Genomic DNA, 20,304 nt, shown 5'->3' with positions numbered 1-20,304 from the left:
AGCAAAACAATCAGCTCTGCCAACATAGGGAATCCAGTTGTTCCAAATCCAGTGATGATATACCAAGTACAAGGCATGGAGGGGAGCTCACCATTGCAGACAAACTCAAAGCAAAACAGCAAGAACTTGGAACCGTTTTAAAAATCTGCCAAATTTCAAAATTAAAAGAAAATTTTGATTTAGCTTAACCAATAATTGAGTTTCAATTAAATTACTATTTTATGGCGAAAGGCGATGAATCAGCAGCACTATAAGAATAAAAATTACGTGAAAAAAATGAAACATTCATTTCTTATGACTGGAGGATCCATTTGGCTGCAACTGCAACAACACCACCATGCCAGGTGAAAACAGTTACAGGTTGACTGCCTAGGCTGCCAGAAGGCAGAAGATGCCAGGGCACCAGAAGTGGATAGCTCTGCAGTGCCCCCAGCCCAGTACTGCTGCTTGGATTGCCCGCTGGTCCAAGGTGCACCCATCAGTCCTCCAGCCATGTGGTGGGACATAAATTACAAGAATTACAAAAATATACAGCCTAATTTCTTCCTTGCCCTACCTTCCAATACAGATCAAAAGCTTCCAAAACCCAGAACATGCTATCCCACTTATGCACATGAAAGCATTTTGCCAATATTGGATCATCGCTTTTCCACCAACAGATTTAGGTTTCACTACCAAAGAATCCTACACTAAGACAAATTAATATTTCTCTTCAAGGTGGAACATGGATGATGAAAGCTAACAGGCCACTCACAGTTAAAGGACAGAAAAAGCAACAGGGAAAATGTTCCTTCCTCACAGCCCAATGCCACCCCATGCTCCTCCTTCAGTCCACTTTTGCCATTAAAACGGTCACATTTGCATCCAGCCAAGCAATATATTCCTAGGATAGTAAAAACACTTCTAAACTTCCCATTACGTCATTTCCAATATGGTCTGCTAACTCAAGCTGTTTGTCACAGAAAAGCTGACTATTAACCATTTATACTTTGATGCATCATGAAAGAGCTTGGCCTAAACCTATAATACCTTTAAATCTGCAAAGCAGCCATTAATTATTTCAATTCCAGCCAAAAAGCGTTGCTTTGGGGATTACTGCAGTACCCACTAGATTACAAGAAAGGGGAGGAAGAGAGAAGGGTCACGGCTGTTCTTCTGGTCTTCTAAACTGGTTGTGGATACCTGCTGGAATTTCAAGGCTGCCCGACAGCAATTACGTGCAGTCTCATTACCGACAGCTGGGATATGATACAAACTGAGCACCAAGTCTGAGGCCAGGCAGGAAGAGCAAAAACCTGAAGGTGCAATGCACATTTATTAACTCACCTGATAGCTTCAGGCCCCGCTCTCCCACTTGCGTGCTGTACCCATTGGGCATTCTCAGAATAGCATCATGGATCCCTGCCAGCTTAGCCACGGCATAGACATCTTCTGCAGAGGCATTGATATTGCCATACACGATGTTGTAGAAGATGGAATTGTGGAAGAGAACAGGATCCTAGGGCACAGGCAAGCAGAAAAATACCTTACCTTTTCAACACAAAACAGACACTTCAGAGGACTTCTACAAATTCAACAGAAAATATTCTCAAATCTTTTACTAAGCCCATTTAGGCAAGAATGTTTCCAGAACATTTTAATGAGAGGTTACAGACTCCGCATAAACAATTGTACTTCAAGCAAGTGGGAAAGGCAGAAGGATGGGTAGTAGTGGCTGTGTTATTTTGGCATAAATAAAAACGATTAAAGACGCATCAGTGAATATCTAGAAGACTATCACAGGAACAGTTTAATTCATATTTACATACTACTACACTGCCAAACCATGCAAGTTCTACACAGCTAGCTACAGCATCGGATTTTACAATGGACAATTCCTTCCAAGATATATGGAGCATAGTACCTGCGGCACAACTCCTAATGCCTTCCTCAGGCTTTCCAAGTTGATGTTTTGGATGTTCTGGCCAGCAACATAGATCTCTCCCTTCTGTGGTTCATAGAAGCGAAATAATAATCTTACTATTGTGCTTTTCCTAAGAAACAAACACAAATTTGAATCAGGTAACTTGTTTAGCATTCTTTTACAGAAAAAACAACCATTTAATTACTATTGAATTATTTTTTAAAAATCAATGATGCAGAATTTTGCACATCTGTTTACCCACCCTGACCCACTGCCTCCTACAATGGCCACTTTCCTTCCTGCAGGGACTTCAAAAGATACGCCATTGAGAACTTTCTGCCCCTCAAGGTATTCAAAATGCACGTTATCAAAGGCGATGGTAGCAGTCTGTGGAGTGATCTGCAGGGGTGGAGCCAGCTCTTTATCCTATTAAAAGAAGAGTGCTACTTTACACACTGCCCAGAAGGCATTTTTCATAGAGCTTAACAAGCTAAACAATTCATCTAATTCATAATAAGTAACAGGCAAATGCTTTAGCCTGAAGGAATTAATAGAAAACTAGCAATTTCAGCCACACAGGTATCTCTCCTCTTTCCCCAAAGCTTAAGGATTTCTGCTGTAAAAGTCAGCTTTTAGGCAGCATTTTGCACAATAAATTCTGCATCATTAATTAAAACAATAGATTTCATTGCTTAGAGCCTACACATACACCAATTACAAATAAAGTGTTACTTTTCAGAAAGTTCTTTCCAAGATGGATACAAGATTAAATAAAACTACTGCAGTAACGAATCTTGCACTGAACAGAAATTCCTTACACAACACTCTTTCTAGGAAGGAAATTAATTCTCAAATGAAACATGAACATTGCCATAAGGTGACCCCATTCATTCTAACACATTTGGCAAGGTTTTAAGAAACATTAATACTCACTTTAATTTTTGTGTCTATGTTAAGTAGCGTGAACAAGGTGTTCATGTCTATGAGTGCTTGCCTTGTCTCTCTGTACACCGTTCCCAAGAAATTAAGAGGTAAAGAAAGCTGAAACAATAATCCATTCACCATTACTAGATCTCCAACAGTTAGGTTACCTTAAAAACAAAGAAAATGGGCAATTGGAATACACCTTCTTTGTTAAGATCCAGCAATCTTTTTTAGTTACTTTTGTTTTTAGACTCAAGCTGCGACAACTTTGACACAAATTATAGTTGAACTTACAACTGAAGTCTGCATTCACGTATTAAAACCAAAGTCAGTTTACAATAGCATTTTAGGTAGTAATGAACCACATTATAGATATTAAAAAAGAGATAATAGGAAATAAGGGGCACAACATGCTACTGGATCAGGGAACTATCATGGAAGTATGTGGATACTTCACTCTTTCTCTACTGGGACAGTTTCCATATAGTTAAAAACAGAATTCTTTGCTTGAGAAGAAGTGATTGATTTCCACCAACGGTCAAAAAGTGGACCCCACTTAAAAAGCAGCATACCTGCTGCCCCAGCACAAATGCTAATCATCAACCAGGGAACCCACCCATGAAGCTTCTGCAAGGCAGATTCTGCTCCACAATCTTCATTTGAGAATCCCAGTGGTATACTGATCATATTGCTTAAAAAAATCAAATATGGAACATGAACAGAAATGAATTTAAAGAGCCATCTCAACAGTGGTGGGCAGAAATTATTTGGAAAAGTAAAACTAAAAACATTCATTGAATGCACTACCATTACAAATTTTAGTGCTTATATTTATGCCTCATATTTTTACCTACACATAAATAAAATATCAGACTTTGCTTACCTGCAACTATTCCTTGGCTGGCCAGCACCATGATAGCTGTTAAACCAACACTGAATATAGCACTCTGTCCAAAATTAAGCAGCGCGAGTGTAGAGGTAGTCTTCAATGAGGCGTTTTCATAGGTCTTCAAAAACCCATCATAGCGCTGGGCTTCATATTTTTCATTATTAAAATACTGCCAAGTAGTGAAAACACAATTAGGAGGCATAGTCCTAATGCACTAGGCAAATCATGCTTCAGTACTTAACTAGCTGCACGCTTTACGGAGCAACACTACCAGTTTATTCTTGGACCAGCCCACCATCAGAATCTGACATGCTATACCGGATGCACTGCATTCCTTGCTAACTTTCCTACTTCTGGAGGCTGACAGCCCCTCCATTACAACTCCTTCAATATATTTTGACATTTATGCCCCTTACTTGATTAGCCTGATAATTAGTTCCTGAAGCAGCTTGCAGAATAACAGCAATCAGTATTATTAAAATCACACTACTGCATCTGCATATGTGCACCATATCAAAAGATGCATTTCTGTGCAGGTGCAATATTATGCAATATTTTGGAACAAGGAGAAGAACAAAAAGATGGTATAAGGAAATGAGTAACAGGAAGGACAAAGAAAGTTTTTTTGCAGATACCAGAGACTGGTTCGGCAAGCTGGGGCAGGTTCGTGAAAGTTCGTGGTTCGTGAAACGCAATGAACCATGAACCACACGGTTCAGGTTTTTTCCAGTTCATGCCCATCTCTAGTTAAGATTAGTTCAACAAATAGCAGGAACAGGTAGTTTTAAGGACTTAAACTGACATTTATTGATGGTAGAACTTACAGGCTTTTCAAGGGGTATAGACATTTTCAATCCACAGTGATCTCTTGTTCTCTTGAGTTCTGGCATCTCCAAATTTCAGTATCCATTTTGGAGTATAACATTTACAAATGCAAAAACCAAATACAAAAGGTAATACAAAAAGTGAAAAATTGTTACAATTTTTAAATAGAACATAGAACAATACAATCATAGAATTGAAACAGTATCTATACGTATGGCACCTTTCCCTAGTACAGTAGAAATAATGAACAGAATAAGAACAATACACACAAAGATGTCATATATAGATCACTTTCAAATTACTCAGGCACACTTACATTATGGAAAAAGGGAACAATGTTATTTCCAATAGCCTGTGTACTTTTCTAGGTTTGATCAGAGCAAATCATGTCTACACAGCAGATCAGAAATAACATCATTCTCTTTTTACATAACTTAAGTGTGCCTGGGTAATGGATCTTAACTATACAGTTGAGATTGATATCAACCCATTTCATGACAGCATATAACATTTTTAAAAATTCATTTTCGTCAGGTCCATTTTACTTTATGTAATAAATAATTACTGTGTAGCAATTCATCAATGACCACTGAAGAAGGCTTTAAAGGCCAAAATGTGTAAGTCTGGTGATTAGAATGTTGGGTATGGTCATTTGAAAGCGATCTGGATGTGACATCCTTGTGTGTATTGTTCTTACCCTGTTCGTTACTTGTACTACACAAAAGGAAGGTGCCATTCTTAAGTGCTATATATATAGCCATTGTTTCAATTTTATGATTTTATTGTTCTGTTTTAAAACTGGATCAGTTTTTCACTTTCGGTATTAGCTTTTGCATTTTGTTCTTTTGGTTTGTTTTTCTCAACCTTTTGGTTACATAATTTATTCAGGGCTGGGTCTTTCCCCCTTCATACTGCACATGATTTGAAAAACAATTCAAGAGACATAACAGAGAAATCTTTTCCTCCATATTAGTGGGAAATAAAAAGCACATCTGAACAACAAATTTAGGCCTTTCAATCATATTTTCCTAGTGAGAAAATATCTTGAAGGGGGTACCATAAATGAAGCAAACACTGAAAGCTAAAACATATGAACATTCTAGAAGGCAACTGAAGTTGAGGTCAATATTACCAACCGTTGTTAAACATACAAGAGCAAATACAAGGTCATATTTAGAAAATACACAGCAGAGAGAATGAATGACGTTAAGATATTAATAACCCACCTTCACAGTTTCATAGTTCAGCAGAGAGTCAATTGCAGCGTTTCCTGCATCGTTATCTGCTTTGTTCATTTCTATCCTAAATTTAGTCCTGCAAAACAAAAGGTTTACCTAAGACTATTCTTATAGCAGCCTCACAAATCAATAAAACTGTCTCAGTTACGAGAAGTTCCTTACCTCCACTGTGTAACTCCTATTGTATACACTGCGTATGCTCCCAGTGTGCCCAGGCTTACTACTGCAAAATGTGTTCCACATTTATAATACTGGAAGGGGAGAAAGGATAATGTAATAATTTATTTACTTGAAACATTTGTATGCCACTTGCTGTGCTAAAATTACCTGAGGCAGTTTCCAACAAATTAATAAAATGTAATAAAACAGAAAAGGCCCATCATAAAAAGATAACACAACTATAGATAGCAGCAGAGAAACAACGCACAAACATATATCCTAAGCATGGATTAGAAAGATCTGAAAAGCATCACTAGCAGAAAAACAACAAAACTAGAGTGAAAAAAGAGAAAATATTATACACAACAGCTCCAACAGGGTTAAGGAAGAAACATATGTATATATAATCAGCAATTTAATAAAATGGAAGATTTGTATTCACTTACCGTGAAGCTTCCTTTCTTAGTGGTCCGGAAGTGGGACAGTCAGACTCATGGGAAGTAGCTCCTCCCTCTTGCGCAGGGTCGGTTGACTTAACAATGCCAGATAGGAGGGGCTCTTCCCTGGATCTCCAGTTCTTTTCCAAGCCTACGTTTTCCATGGTCTTGGCTGCTGAAATCTGAGTATCATCTTGCCACTTGCTTATGTTCTTACTGCAACATGCACAACTCAACAACCAACATGTTAACTATATACATCAACCCAGAACCTGTTTTAACATCTATTTTTGGTAATCTCGGGTGGGTTTTGGACTGACCCACTCCCGGACCACTGAGAAAGGAAGCTTCACAGTAAGTGAATACAAATCTTCCATTCTCCTGTGGTCCTGGAGTGGGTCAGTCAGACTCATGGGACATATGTCTAGCAATACACTTCCAGGTGGATAAACTGAACACTATGCCTGTAGGATGTGCTGTAGCACTCCTAACGGCTGCTTCCGCTGACGCTATCTGATCTATCTTGTAATGTTTGGTAAAGGTATGTACTGACTTCTATGTGGCTGCCTTGCATATCTTTTCCAGAGATGGGAATGCCCTGTATGCTGCCAAGGTAGCCGCTCCTCTCAAAAAGCGGGCTGTAATTCCCACCAGAGGGGTCATATTACTAGTTTTGTACGCCAGAACAATACAATCCCTAAGCCATCTACTCAGGGTAGAGGTGGATACCTGTTTACCGAGTGAACCTTTCCTGAAAGAGACAAATATATTCTCTACTTTACGTATCATCTTGGTCCTTTCTATCTAATAACTTAATGCCCTCCTAACATCTAGTCTATGCCATTCTCTCTCTTTACTATGCTTCGGGTTTGTACAAAAGGAAGGAAGCACTATGTCCTCACCCCATGGAACTCTGAATTTACCTTCAGGATAAAGGTTGGGTCAGGCCTCCAGATTACCTTATCTGCATGAAAAATACAAAGGTCCCTGTTTACTGACAGTGCCCTTATTTCTGATACCCTTCTTGCTGATGTCAGCCCTATCAGAAAAATAGTCCTGAGTGTCAATTCTTTAAGGGGGCAGAGCACCATTCCTTTGTAGTGCAGATAGCACTGCGTTAAGGTTCCATGTTGGGAACCTATGTACCTGTGGTGGATTTATCAGCATGGTCCCTGTTAGGAATCGTCTAACATGCAGATGTTTAGTAAGGGACCTCCCTCTTTTTAATCTCCTCACTGCCGAAATGGCTGCCAGTTGCCTCTTCAAAATACAAGTACTTAAGCCCTTGTCCAAACCCTCTTGCAGGAAGAGCAAGATCTGTTTGATAGATGCACTCAGTGGGTCACAGCCCTCCTCTGCGCACCAAGCTGTTAAAACCTGCCAAGTCCTATTATAGCTACTATTTGTCAAGTAATTCCTAGAGGCTAACATAGTAGCTATCACATTCTCTGCGTAGCCGCATCTCCTCAACTGGTCGAACTGAACCTCCAGGCTGTTAATCGTAGAGATGTCAGATCTGGGTGTTGTATTTCCCTTTACGTCAGTAGATCAGGCCTGTGTGGCAATTCCCATAGTTCCCTCTGCGAGAGTCTCATAAGATCCTGGAACCACAGTCTCCATGGCCAAAACGGTGCCACCATGATCACTTCTGCTTGTTGTTCTACTACTTTTTGTATCATTCAGCCCAGAATGCTTACTGAAGGAAAGGCATAAAGCAGTGTACGAGGCCAGTCCTTGGTTAGGGCATCTGTCCCCATGGCCGCTTTTTCCTTCCATCTTGAGAAGAATTTTGTGACTTGGTTGTTTAAGGCAGTCGCGAATAAGTCCACTTCAGTTTTCCAAACCTCTGACATATTTGTTCGAACACCTGTTTGTTCAGCTTCCATTCTGTCTGGTCCACCGAGTTCCTGCTCAGCCAATCTGCCACTGAATTTTGTGCCCCTGCCACATGTACTGCCTTCACCAAAAGGAGATGTGTATCTGCCCATCAGAAAATCTCCCCCGCCTCTCTGTTCAGTATTTTGGACCTGGTACCTCCTTGTCTGTTCGTGTAGGCTTTCGCCATAATGTTGTCCTTATTAGCACATGCTGATGCTCTAAGGCGTCTTGCATTTCCCATAGTCCATATTTGATGGCTCTCAGTTCTAGAAGGTTTATGCTGTTGCCACTCTCTTCTACTTTCCAGGTTCCTTTGCTCATTCTGCCCAACATGTGAGCACCCCATCCCGACAGACTCACGTCCATCGTTATGATAGTCCTCCTCGGCTTCCTGAGAGGCATGCCATCCGTGAACCTGTTCGGATCTGTCCACCAATCCAACTACTTGCTCAGTGATTCTGTTATTTACACCCTCTTTCTCCATCTGTGGGTTATGGTCTGCTGAAAGAGGCGTAGGAAATTTTTCAATGGGCGAGTGTGGAATTGTGACTATTGCACAATGTTCTGGCAGGACACCATCATCCCCAGCAGTTTTGTCAGAAACATCACCTCCACTGTTTTCCTGCTCTGAATCGATCTTATCATTGTGACAATTATCTGTTGCTTCTCTTCTGATATGAACGCTCTGTCCTTCACCGTATCTATGGTCACTCCCAGGTGAAGTATTCTCTGTTCCGAAACAATACTGCTCTTCTTCCAGTTGATCACGAATCCATATTCCTCCAGGCAGTGTATGGTTTTCTGCACTGCTATCATGCCCTCTGTTAGAGACGATGCCTTGATCAGTAAATCGTCCAAGTATGGGGACAGGGCTATTCCTTGGATCCTGAGGACTGCTATCAGAGACCCAAGCTACAAGTGACATTTTCCACGTGCAGGACACTTGATCGTTTTCGCAAGTTTTTCTGGGAACTGAAGTCCCTCTCCCCCGCCCCTTTTCCTTCTGTTCCTTCCCCTCTCTGTTAGAATCGCTGTCTGAAGAGCCAGAGAAAGACAGCGGCAGCAGCAGCTTTTGCAAATCGTCTTGCTTCCAAGGAGCTGCTCTGGAGAGCTGCTTCTGTCAGTGAAGCTGAGCAGGACGCCCAGGGAGAAAGTTGCAGCTGCCCGACCCCAAAGATTGTTGAGAGCAGGCTTGTGACTGGAGGAATGATTTGCAAAAGCTGCTGTCGCCACAGGCTTTCTCTGGCTCTTCAGGCAGCGATTCTAACAGAGAGGGGAAGGAACAGAAGGAAAAGGGGCGGGGGAGAGGGACTTCAGTTCCCAGAAAAACTTGCGAAAACTATCAAGTGTCCTTCATGTGAAAAATGTCACTTGTAGCTTGGCTCAGAGTCACCAGTACTTTGGTGAATACCCCCGGTGATGATTTGAGTCTCAACTGTAGTGCCTTGTATTGGTAGTGTTCTCCACTGTACGCAAACCGAAGGTACCTTCTGTGGGACTGATGGAAGGGTATGTGTAGATAGGCCTCTGACAGATCAATGGAGGCAAGAAAGTCATCCTTCTGTATAGCCCCCATGGTTGTCTTCAATGTCTCCATTTTGAACTTGCGGGACTTTATGAATTGGTTGAGCCATTTCAGATCCAAGATGGCTCTTACATCTCTGTTTTTCTTCGGTACAATCAGGGCGGGTGCCAGAGTTTATGGAGCCTGAGGCCAGGGGCAGCTTCAGGGCTGTTGCCACCTGCACATGCATGCACACACCCAGATTGCTCAGTTGCCTTGGATCCGCCCTGGCCTGCAGCTGTGTGCTAGTGGCGGCAGCAGCAGCAAGGGGCAACTTAGAGCCACAGCAAATGAAACGAGGGTCGTGCAAGTTTTCTTGGGCAATTTAGGGGATGCCTTCACCTCTCTGCTGCTGCTCACTGCCCTCTTTGAATGTGTGTGTTTGTGTGTGGGGATGGAGCCCCAAAGCATTCCCCCCCCCATCTCCAGCCTGTTGCCTCACAAACTGGAAAGGAGCGGAGAAGAAGTGCTAAGTTTCTTTTGGGGGACTGGGGGGGATGGGACGGAATAACAATCAAAGAAAGCAAAGGGAAAGGGGAAGGAGAAAGCGGGAAGGACCTAGAGAATCAGCTGTGCCTCAGGGTGTACGCTTTAAATGAGCTGCTGATGACGCAAATTCTTCTTCCAGGCACAAGCCCCCCCCTCCCCACCACCGACGCAAGGGCACCCTGGGAGAGAGCAGCAGCAGCCCACCCCGGAACGGTCTTTGGGTGCGCCTGGAAGAAGGATTTGCATCTTCAGCAGCTCATTCAAAGTGCACACCCTGAGGCGCAGCTGTTTCTCTAGGTCCTTCCTGCTTTCTCCTTTCCCTTCCCCTTTGCTTTCTTCTGTCATTATTCTGTCCCATCCCCCCACCTGAGTCCCCCAAAAGAAACTTATCACTGAGTCCCCCAAAAGAAACTTATCACGGTCTTTGGGTGCGCCTGGAAGAAGGATTTGCATCTTCAGCAGCTCATTCAAAGTGCACACCCTGAGGCGCAGCTGTTTCTCTAGGTCCTTCCTGCTTTCTCCTTTCCCTTCCCCTTTGCTTTCTTCTGTCATTATTCTGTCCCATCCCCCCACCTGAGTCCCCCAAAAGAAACTTATCACTTTTCCTCTGCTCCTTTCCAGTTTGTGAAGTGACAGGCAGGAGATAGGGAGGAATGCTTTGAGTGCGTGCATCCTCCCAGCCCTCCTGCTCAATTGCTCTGCAGCGTGCACCCTCGCCCCCGGTGGCCCCTCCAGCACCTCTATGCTCGAGGCAGTTGCCGGACTTGCCTCCATTGATGCACTGTCCCTGGGTACAATGAAGAACACTGAGTAGACTCCCTGGTTCCTGAACCGTTTTGGCAGTGGTTCTATCGCCCTTATTCTTATCAGGTGACTAATGGCTTCCTGAATCTTGAGGTATTTCGATTCTAGAGGGTGCCTTGGTAATCTGACTAGTCTCTCTGGTGGTTGCTTTTCAAATTTCAAAGAACAGCCCTTGGGTACTGTTTTCAGCACCCACTTGTCTGATATGGATCGTTTCCATTGGTCTGCAAACCCTTGCAATCTTCCCCCAATTTGAATGGGCTTCCGCCAAGCTCTATAGTCATGCTTGGCTTCCTTTCTTCTTACCTTTTGACTGTTGACTCTGTCTCCGGAACGTGAAGTGTTTGCTGTCACTTCTAGGTCTTGCCTGCCAGGAATTCTTGTAACATCTGTCCGATCCCTGTCGGAAAGGACGTTTAGAATCTCGAAAGGACTGTTTACTCTTACTCTTCAAGTTCCATTTCTTAGATGGCAGGACTTTTTTCTTTTCAGAATCTTCCACCAGATATTTATCCAGTGCTTCTCCAAACAGTTTGGCCCCTGAAAAGGGCATGGCTGCCACCTTGTTCTGCGCTGGGAGGGTCCACATCCCAGTTCCTTAGCCATGTATTGCATCTTGCTGTGACGTTGAAACCCATGGCTCTCGATGACATTTGAAAGGAATCCAGTGAGGCATTCGCCGCAAAGGCCATTGCTAGGCCTATCTTCTTGGTCTCGTTCTTAAACTCCTTGGTTACATTCTTGCCTGCCACCGCGAGGTCCGATGCCCAGGTGAATGTTGTCCTGGCGAATAGTGATCCTGTGGCCGAGGCCCTGAAGGACGCTTCAAAGTTCCTGCACAGTGCCTGTTCAATCTTTTTGTCAGATGGATCCTTGGGCATGCCCTCTGCATCCATAGGCAAGACAGAGGTAGTAGCCAGGCTGGGTCTACTACTGGTAACTTAATCTTTGTTGCATCTGGACCTAAAGTAGAGTTTATTGAACACTGACTGCAAGGACTTTGGTTTGGCTGGGTTATCCCACTCTGCCTTCAGTATACTATGGAACATAGCTGGCAATGGTACTCCCGTCTGTGGTGAACACATTTTGGGGAGAACCCTTTCACTGCCCTGTGGGTAGGTCTGGTCTGTGTCCTCTTTTCCCACGTCCTTTTGGGCAATCTCAAGTGCCCTTAGGGCCTTTGGTAATAGTCTCGAGTACAGTTCTTGAGGAAAGATTCTGATTTGAACGGAGGATACTGTCTCCTCTCCTTCCTCATTATCTGACTCTGGATCTGAGAGCTCTGAGTCTGAGCAAGGTTCCTCTGACTGACTAGAAAACTCCTCTGCCCAGTCTTTCTCTTATCTCCTCCTCTTAGCCTTATGAGGGGGATCAGATTTTGCCATTCTTTTGCCTTTGCTAGAAGTCAGATTTTGACTTTCTTTAGTGGATGGTTTCTGCTGTTCTCTGAACTCCTTCACCACCGCTCTCAATTCCCTTCTCATTTCACTCCTCATCCATGCCAGGATGTTTGCTTTTGCATCATGGCCGGAGAGGTCCAACTCATTAGTTTCCTGATTCTCTCTGCTGGGGCCTTGCATTGACTGTGGGGAGAGGGGAGAGCTTGGAGGATCCAGGCTGCTTATGGCTCCCTCTGCCTCTTTGGCTTTGCTTTGCCCCGTCTTAGAAGCCATTCCTGCCAAAAACTTCCCACCTAAGGAAGAGAGAAAATGGTGTCCTTTCAGAGAGAGGAAAGGGAGAGAGGGGAGGTGGAGGAGTGGTTGAAAAAACGCTGCTAACCTCATAAAGGGCCATCTACAGCAGTCTCACTCCTTCTACGGCTTCAGGGGCAAAGTGCCGCTCAGGTTCTGCCTTACTCTCCCATAGACCCTGTCCAGGATCGTGTTTCCTTACCTTATGCCAGGGGCCCTGGTCAACCCTCAGTCAAGGCTGTCACCATCGCCTGTGCACTAGGAGCACCGGGGCTTCTTGGCTGCAAACTGGAGCGGTACTGTCCCCGCACATTTTTGCCAAACGCGCCTCGCTCTCCCTCGCTCACGCCGCTTTTCAGCCGGCCCAAGGAGCCCCGGCTCTTTCAGCTGTTTCCCTGCAGGCCTCCTGAGTTGGGAGAGCAGTGCGGGGTAGGAAGGACAAGCCTTTCCTTTTCCCCTTTCCGTTTGGGCCGCTGCATCTTTCTCTCCTTGGTTTTTTTTTGCTGGGATCGCTTTGCTCACAGGAGCAAGCCAACGCACAACCCTGCAGGAACAGGGCCGGAAAAACCTGGGGATCCAGGGAAGAGCCCCTCCTATCTGGCATTGTTAATCCAACTGACCCTGCGCAAGAGGAGGAGCTACTTCCCATGAGTCTGACTGATCCACTCCAGGACCATGGGAGAATAAGGAAGGATTTTCAGTAAGGGAATGTCAAATGAAACTAAGCAGTCTTCACTTGTTGACAGAAAACAACAAGAAGGGGACAGATGAACCTCCATGGGAGGAAATTCCACTGTTTTGATGCCACAGGCAAAAAGACTCTTTCTTGAGTTGCTATCCACCTTACTCATGTGACAGAAGTACCTGAAAAAGGGCCCCAATGATGATGTAATGGCAGGATAGGGTCATATGAGAGTAGGGGGTTCGTAAGGTATAGTAGTCCCAAGCCATAAATGGGTTTGGTCAATCCTATTACCTTGAACTATTACCTTGAACTGAGCTTGGAAGCAAATTGGGAACCACTCTAGATGGAACAAGATTGGAGTGATATGGTTCCTATTTCCCTCTCCAGTCACCACAATATTCTGCACCAACTGTAGATTCCAGACATTCTTCCATGGACAGTCCCACATAAAGCACATTGCAGTAACCTAATCTAGATGTTACCAGGCCTTGCAACACAAGAGGCAAGGTCTTCTCTGCCCAGGAAAGGCTGAAGCTACTAGATAAGACACTCTTGGCCACCTCTGCCATCTGTTTATCCAACAGGAGGTTTGAGTCTAGCAGCACGCCCAAGCTACAAAGCTGCTCTTTATTGGTTTTCTAGGGATGATCATTCCAAAGTAATGGTTGTTCTAGGTCTGTGGTTTTAGAAAGGCAGTAGGCATAGCATTTCAAAGGCTTGGAAGATCCAGGTTCAAATCCTCACTACTCAGCCAGAAAACTTACTAGGGGACTCGGAGCAATCAGACTCTCTCAGCCTAGTGGAGAGGAAGGATTAATACTAACTATATGTGGCCTTTCCCACAGCCCCATAATTCCTCCAATGAAGCCACATACAGTTCTTACATGTGAAAAGGTCTGGGAACATACACATATATATGTGCTTGTGGAAGTCCCTAAACAGAAACATACAAAAAAATTACAAAAGGACAGCTTTGTAGGAATACATGAAACAGCCGACTGGATAAAATAGTTAATCTTGACATATGTTCTAATTATTTCAAGTGTGATCAGACTAATTCATGGAGTAAAACCATTCCCATCTCTGCCTCTCTTATCAGAAACATGGGGATATTTGGATCATGAAGGTACTTCAGGATCAGCCGTACCAATTAAGCATTTGAATGGAGTGGCTTGGGCTACCCACATGATCCCAAGCACGCATTCATCAGCAAGATACAGGAGGTGGCCACTGTGGGTAGGGAGTGGCTTTGCAAGTGTGCTCAGGAACATGACCTACAAAAAGTAATGAAAAAATTCTGAGTTGATTCTTATGGCTGGGTTACCTGGCAAAGGCTCCATTTTCCTTTCAGTTTGGAGTTTTTTATTTTTTGCCACCAGTGATGTTGATGCAAAGGCATCTACCCCAAGCTTTGGCGTATCATTATTTAGCATAATGGTAAGATCCAGCACATGACCCATTTATTCAAATAGCAGAGCTTAAGCCTGTGATTAAGTCAAAAAGTGCTTTGTTTTGGGTGGATCATATCTAATGTCTTATGTTCCTAGCTTGAGACTTAGCTGCAGAACATATGGAATTATTCAAGTGAAAGCACGGCTAATTTTAGAAATAGCTTGTGTATATACATACCTAACACACAAGCAGCTTTAGCCTGGCTTAGATGTTGAAAAACCTTATTGCAAGTCTTCCAATGGATGGGGGTGTGCTAGCTGTTACTCCCTGGCGGCAGTCTCAGAGAGCGCACTGTTTTTAACCAGCTGTGCACATATGAAAACTAGCAAGGAGTGGAGGCTGTAAATATGGTCATGCAAGGTCAGATGTTACATCGTCACTGCTTGCTCCCTTAGGATGTTTAGTGTAGAGAACTTTCTAGCATATGAAGATCCAAGTTGTAGAAGAGGTAATTTTTAATTAAGAAAATGTTTAAACTGTTGCTTGGCAAGTTGATTTGGAAGCAGAAATAAAACCCAGAATTAAAGGTATTCTTTTAAAACAGTGTAGCTGGGAACTAGAAGTGAAACCATGGATTTCAAAGGGCCCTGGCATGCCTTCAGTCAGCTGATATAGTGCCATCAATATGTATCGTTCATAAAAGTTCATAAATTTTAAAAGTTAAAGGAACACATACCAAAATGCCACTAACAAGTGCCACTTCAAACAAGGTGGGGCCCAAATTGAATACTAAAGCACTGAGAACAAAGCTGATGCCTCTTGTTCCTCTGTCAATGGCTTTTGACAAGGCTCCTGTCTGCTTGCTAAGGTGGAACCCCAAATCCAGGTTATGCAGGTGGAGAAAGACATTCTTTGCTATTCTTCTAATGGAGCTTTGGGCTACTTTGCCAAATACAGCATTTCTAGCTTCATTAAATAAAGCAGCTCCTGCTCTTGATAGGCCATCTGGGGAAAATAAAAACAAGATTAAAAGTGTGTTAGTTTACTTTTGTTCAATAAGTTCTTGGTGAATACTTAGGATATATTTTCTTGATATGTTTGTCAATGTTATACAAGTTTAGTTACCTCTTTGTTTTTATGAAACTGAGCCTTCAAATATATTTCCAGTTAAGACTTTATTAATATCAGGTTTCACTGGCAGACTTTTTTAAAAAGATCAGAAAGTAAACCCTCTAAATGGATAATTTCTATAAGTACTTTAGTTCAGAAATGATAGTATAAATTGAATTTAAAAACATCACAGGACACTAGGGATAGATGTCAACGAAGTAAGAGAAACCTCATAGAATAACCACCATCCCAGATGCATAGCAGTGTTAGTAGATAAAAGGTCATGGGCATTAATGTTCCAAAACCTCACCAAAGGAAGTCAGCACCTGTCAACAGATTAAATAATTACACTTACATCCAATCAGAACAGCTGTTGCCATGGTTGCAACTGTATTTGGTGCATCATTCAGGTTCAGAACATTTCCAGACATCTGGTTGAGGTTATCTACTGCATATTTAAACATGAAGGGAACCACAATATTCATTGCCTAAAAACACACACAAAAAAACCCAAGCAATTATACAAGATATGCTAAAATGTTTGTTTATAAATATTTCCTCCTCAATTTGCTGCAATTATGGTATTTGGTATTAATTATGGTATTATGGTATTAATTACTCAGTGGGATGACATCACAGACTTTAGAGGTAACGGACACTGCTGTACTAAGAGACACAGCAAAAGTGCTGGGCTGGCACCAGCTTCTTATAAAAATCCGTTTTCGTCTCAATTAAACAGTTCATTGAGAATGTACTTTGGTTCATTTTGGAAGTTCATTAGAAAGATGACAAGACTGGGAAACACAAAGCAGCATCATTAAGTTATGAAGGGTCACTGGAGGCAGTTCACAGGTTTTCAGATGAAAATATGTATAGAACAGAGCATAACAGCCTTTCTTTCAGGTAAATACTGTGCAGAAGGGACAGAGGTCCAAATATATAACCAAAGAGACAGTACCAAAGCATTTCTGTTCACACTCTTGGGTGTCAACAACTGAAACTGACCCAGCAAAACTGGACAAGAGAAGGCTCAGAATGGTCTCACTGAAGATCCTGTTGCCCAAAGTAGAGTCCAAATCAGAACAAAACAGTTGGAAGCTGACATCACCCAGGGTCAGTTCGGTTCATAAAGTGCTATACTCCCTTTCTTATGAAATGACACGTGTAAGGAACAATGCTTTATATTTCTACAACAACTCAAGGGAAAAATGATGAATGCTTGATGATCATTAAAATACTGCATTTGGAAGCTCTGGCCAAACCAGGAATCAGTCAGCGGCTGGCATTGGTCATGCAAAAAGATTCACATGATAAGGGCCCCTGCTTCCTACCACCACCACCACCACCACCACCACTCTGCACCCCCATCCTTTGCTACGGCAACATTGGGATGAAATCAACAATTTCCTGCAATGCAGGTATTTAATAAATATAACTGCATCTCAAATAACAGCAGTGCTAGAGGAGGAAACGTCCTTAAGATAATAGTTCCCTTTGCAAGAGGGAAAAGAGCTTACCCAAACCTCCACCTCCGAAAATTAATGCTGCTTGCATGAGCAGTCATTTGAATGGGTAAATCAGTTGCAATTAAATTAAAAATCGGTTCTGTACTAATGATGTATTTTGCTCAATTCAAAATTCAATGCAGCTAACAGAAAAGCAAGTCCCCCCAAAAGCTCTCTTTTTAACCACGTAAGTTTGTATTGCTGTTACAACTATCAAGAGATTCCTGGACTACAACCTATTCAGGAAAAACAAAAGGACAGCCAGGCATAATTGAAATTAAATTCAGACCCCGAGAACAAATAACCAAACAACTCAAAAGTACAATTTCTGATGAAAACTGAAATGCTGAAAAATCTGCCAGAGTGTTTTTGATCATTCATGTAAAATATGCTCAAAAATTCTCAACCCAAAAGGTAATAAAACATCTCCCTAAAAATGTCCTACACTTGATTGTTTCAGACATTGCCCCCCTCATTCTATCCCCAAAGCAATTTCAGCTGAGCATGACTAGATATATGTCAAACAGCTGCAAATGGCTGAAAGAGGGGACAATTTGCAATGGAGAAACAGTGGTAGACAGATGTGTGCCAGCAGGCATTTGACTCACTTCTCCCTTGCAAATTCTGTACTACCCACCCCCACCCTCCATACAACAAATAACTAAGAAAAAAAATGACTCAGTAGGGAAAAGCTAGCCATTCCCTTGTAAGCCTGTGACTTCTCCCCCTTCACCCCCCCCCCCCCACATTTCAAATGCAATTGGTTTAACTGTTTAAAAATATTATAGCTGCTGTTCAGCACCAACATACTACAATCAGTCAAAAATCCCTATGGAATTCACCTGTTTTAAAATTCCACAATCACAAAACATCAACAGTAAAAAACCGAACAATTTATTGTAACTGGAAAAATAACTTCATAGACACAGAGCTCCAAGGAACTGAGGTTGTGATTTTACATCTTTAAGGAACTAAATTGCTCAAGAATCTTATGTTCCAAACATGCCTTTCAAATAGAACACAAATTTTTTTTGGTCAACTCCCTTTGGTGGTACTTGCCTAGAAACTCAATTGTCAGCTATCATTTTGTTTTTAATAAGGCACAACACCCCACCATCTGTGTCACATTGCAATGACCATCATTTACTAGATATAAAACAGGTTTTCCTCGGAGATCCTATTCAGTAAAAATGAAATTTATTGTAATGTAGATTGCCCTGATTTGCTGCAGATTCCCTAAGTCCCTTTGCAGCCATTTTATTTTTCAAAAGTGGCGACATTGTACGAGTTAAGCTACATTTAGAATAGCTACAGCTTTACTTCTAAAGTTAAGAGGCTGGAGCACTTCAAGTCCTCTTCTCAACCTGCAATTAAATTAATTGGCACTACTCTACAGTTTTGCAGAAACATTTCCTTTCCTTCCAATAGAGCCCTACGTTTAATGCTATTTCAATGAAATTTAACACTGGTGTCTCAGGTCACAGCCACGTTCACTCCCAGAGGGTAAAGAAAGGAATCAGAATGAGGAAGCATAGCATTAAATCTCATTAACAAGCAGCCAGTTGGAGTGCCCACTATCTTTTCCCCCATTAAAAACAAAATGTCGACTCTAGCATATTTTCCCCCTAGATACCAAGACAAGTCCTTCATGTTTACTTTAACATTCTTGGCCAGGATCCTGAAAGCACCTCTAGACATGCCTAAAAGGCCTTTCAGAAACCTGTTCTTTTTCATCACAGACATACCATAAGTTGCTTCTGAAACATCCGCTAGCTTCCAAAAACCAGGCAACTTGGGGAGCTATTAAAAAATACAAACCCAAAGCCTCTTTTAGGCAAGCACAACTAGCATTCCAGTCTCTGGACTCAGGACCATGTTTTCATAGGATGCAACAGACTATCTAGATTCTGTAAAATCATCTCTGCTTGATCAGATTGTCACTCATGAACATGAAGGCTCCATTTTGTCACAGTGGTTAATAGCCACTGGAAGACTTAACTGTAACAAATTTGTGAAGAAAACAGGGTTACACTTACCTGTAATTGCTGTTCATTGAGTGGTCTTCAGTGCAGGCACATATTGGGACTGTGCACGAGCAGGCCAGCAACAGAGAACATTTCCAGAGCTTTCTAGAAGACTAGGAGTCTCCTCCCTACCCTTTAGTGCTTTCCCTGAAACAAGGGAATATCTTTCACGTGCAGCTGGGTACTGCGTGGTTCTGTTCTGTGGTGTTTCCCCACTGGTTGAACCCAGCAGCTGGCTGCTATGAATGAGGTTGGGCTAAGTTGCAACAGTGTTGCTTGCTTCAGTTTGGTTTGGGTGGAATTGGATGTGACTCTCTGATGTGCTGCTGGTCTCCTTCCTTCACGTTGGTTTGTGGGGGGGGGGGCGGCGGATTTCACTACACCAAACTGGTAAATAGTCAGTTTGGTGTATTGGTTAACAGCAGTGGGACTCTAATCTGAAGAGCCGGGTTTGATCCCCCACTCCTCCATCTGAAGCCAGCTGGGTGACCTTGGGTCAGTCACAGCTTCTAGGAGGTCTCTCAGCGTCACTCACCTCACAGGGTGATTGCTGTGAGGATAATAATAACAAACTTTGTAAACCACTCTGAGTGGGTGTTAAGTTGTCCCAAAGGGCAGTATATACATACAATGTTATATGTTGTGGAGAAATGCCATTCTGTTTGTGGAGTTAACTTTCTATGGGCTGCAGAGGGGAGGGACCAGTGCTAGAGCAGAATGTGACTGGAGGGAGAGCGAGTCAGTTGGTGGAGGGGAGTTTGAAGTTGACAGTTGGTGGCTGAGGAGT

General features: G+C 42.7%; 1 protein-coding gene across 1 annotated transcript in view; it reads right to left on the bottom strand.

The window, feature by feature from the left end:
- Window positions 1-20,304, bottom strand: part of ABCB7 (ATP binding cassette subfamily B member 7) — a 103,529-nt gene that overhangs the window by 32,895 nt on the left and 50,330 nt on the right. The window contains exons 5-13 of the mRNA XM_054996548.1: window positions 16,344-16,476; window positions 15,615-15,883; window positions 5,942-6,030; window positions 5,768-5,855; window positions 3,711-3,885; window positions 2,837-2,994; window positions 2,166-2,329; window positions 1,904-2,033; window positions 1,327-1,498 (exon numbers count right to left, since the gene is read on the bottom strand). Coding sequence (XP_054852523.1) covers window positions 1,327-1,498; window positions 1,904-2,033; window positions 2,166-2,329; window positions 2,837-2,994; window positions 3,711-3,885; window positions 5,768-5,855; window positions 5,942-6,030; window positions 15,615-15,883; window positions 16,344-16,476 — 1,378 coding nt within the window. The remainder of the gene's footprint in view (window positions 1-1,326; window positions 1,499-1,903; window positions 2,034-2,165; window positions 2,330-2,836; window positions 2,995-3,710; window positions 3,886-5,767; window positions 5,856-5,941; window positions 6,031-15,614; window positions 15,884-16,343; window positions 16,477-20,304) is intronic.

This window comes from Eublepharis macularius, chromosome 13 (genome assembly GCF_028583425.1).
Source record: "Eublepharis macularius isolate TG4126 chromosome 13, MPM_Emac_v1.0, whole genome shotgun sequence".
NCBI lineage: Eukaryota > Metazoa > Chordata > Lepidosauria > Squamata > Eublepharidae > Eublepharis > Eublepharis macularius.
Note: the sequence above shows the minus strand (reverse complement) of the source record. Positions and strands in the feature narration are given on the sequence as shown.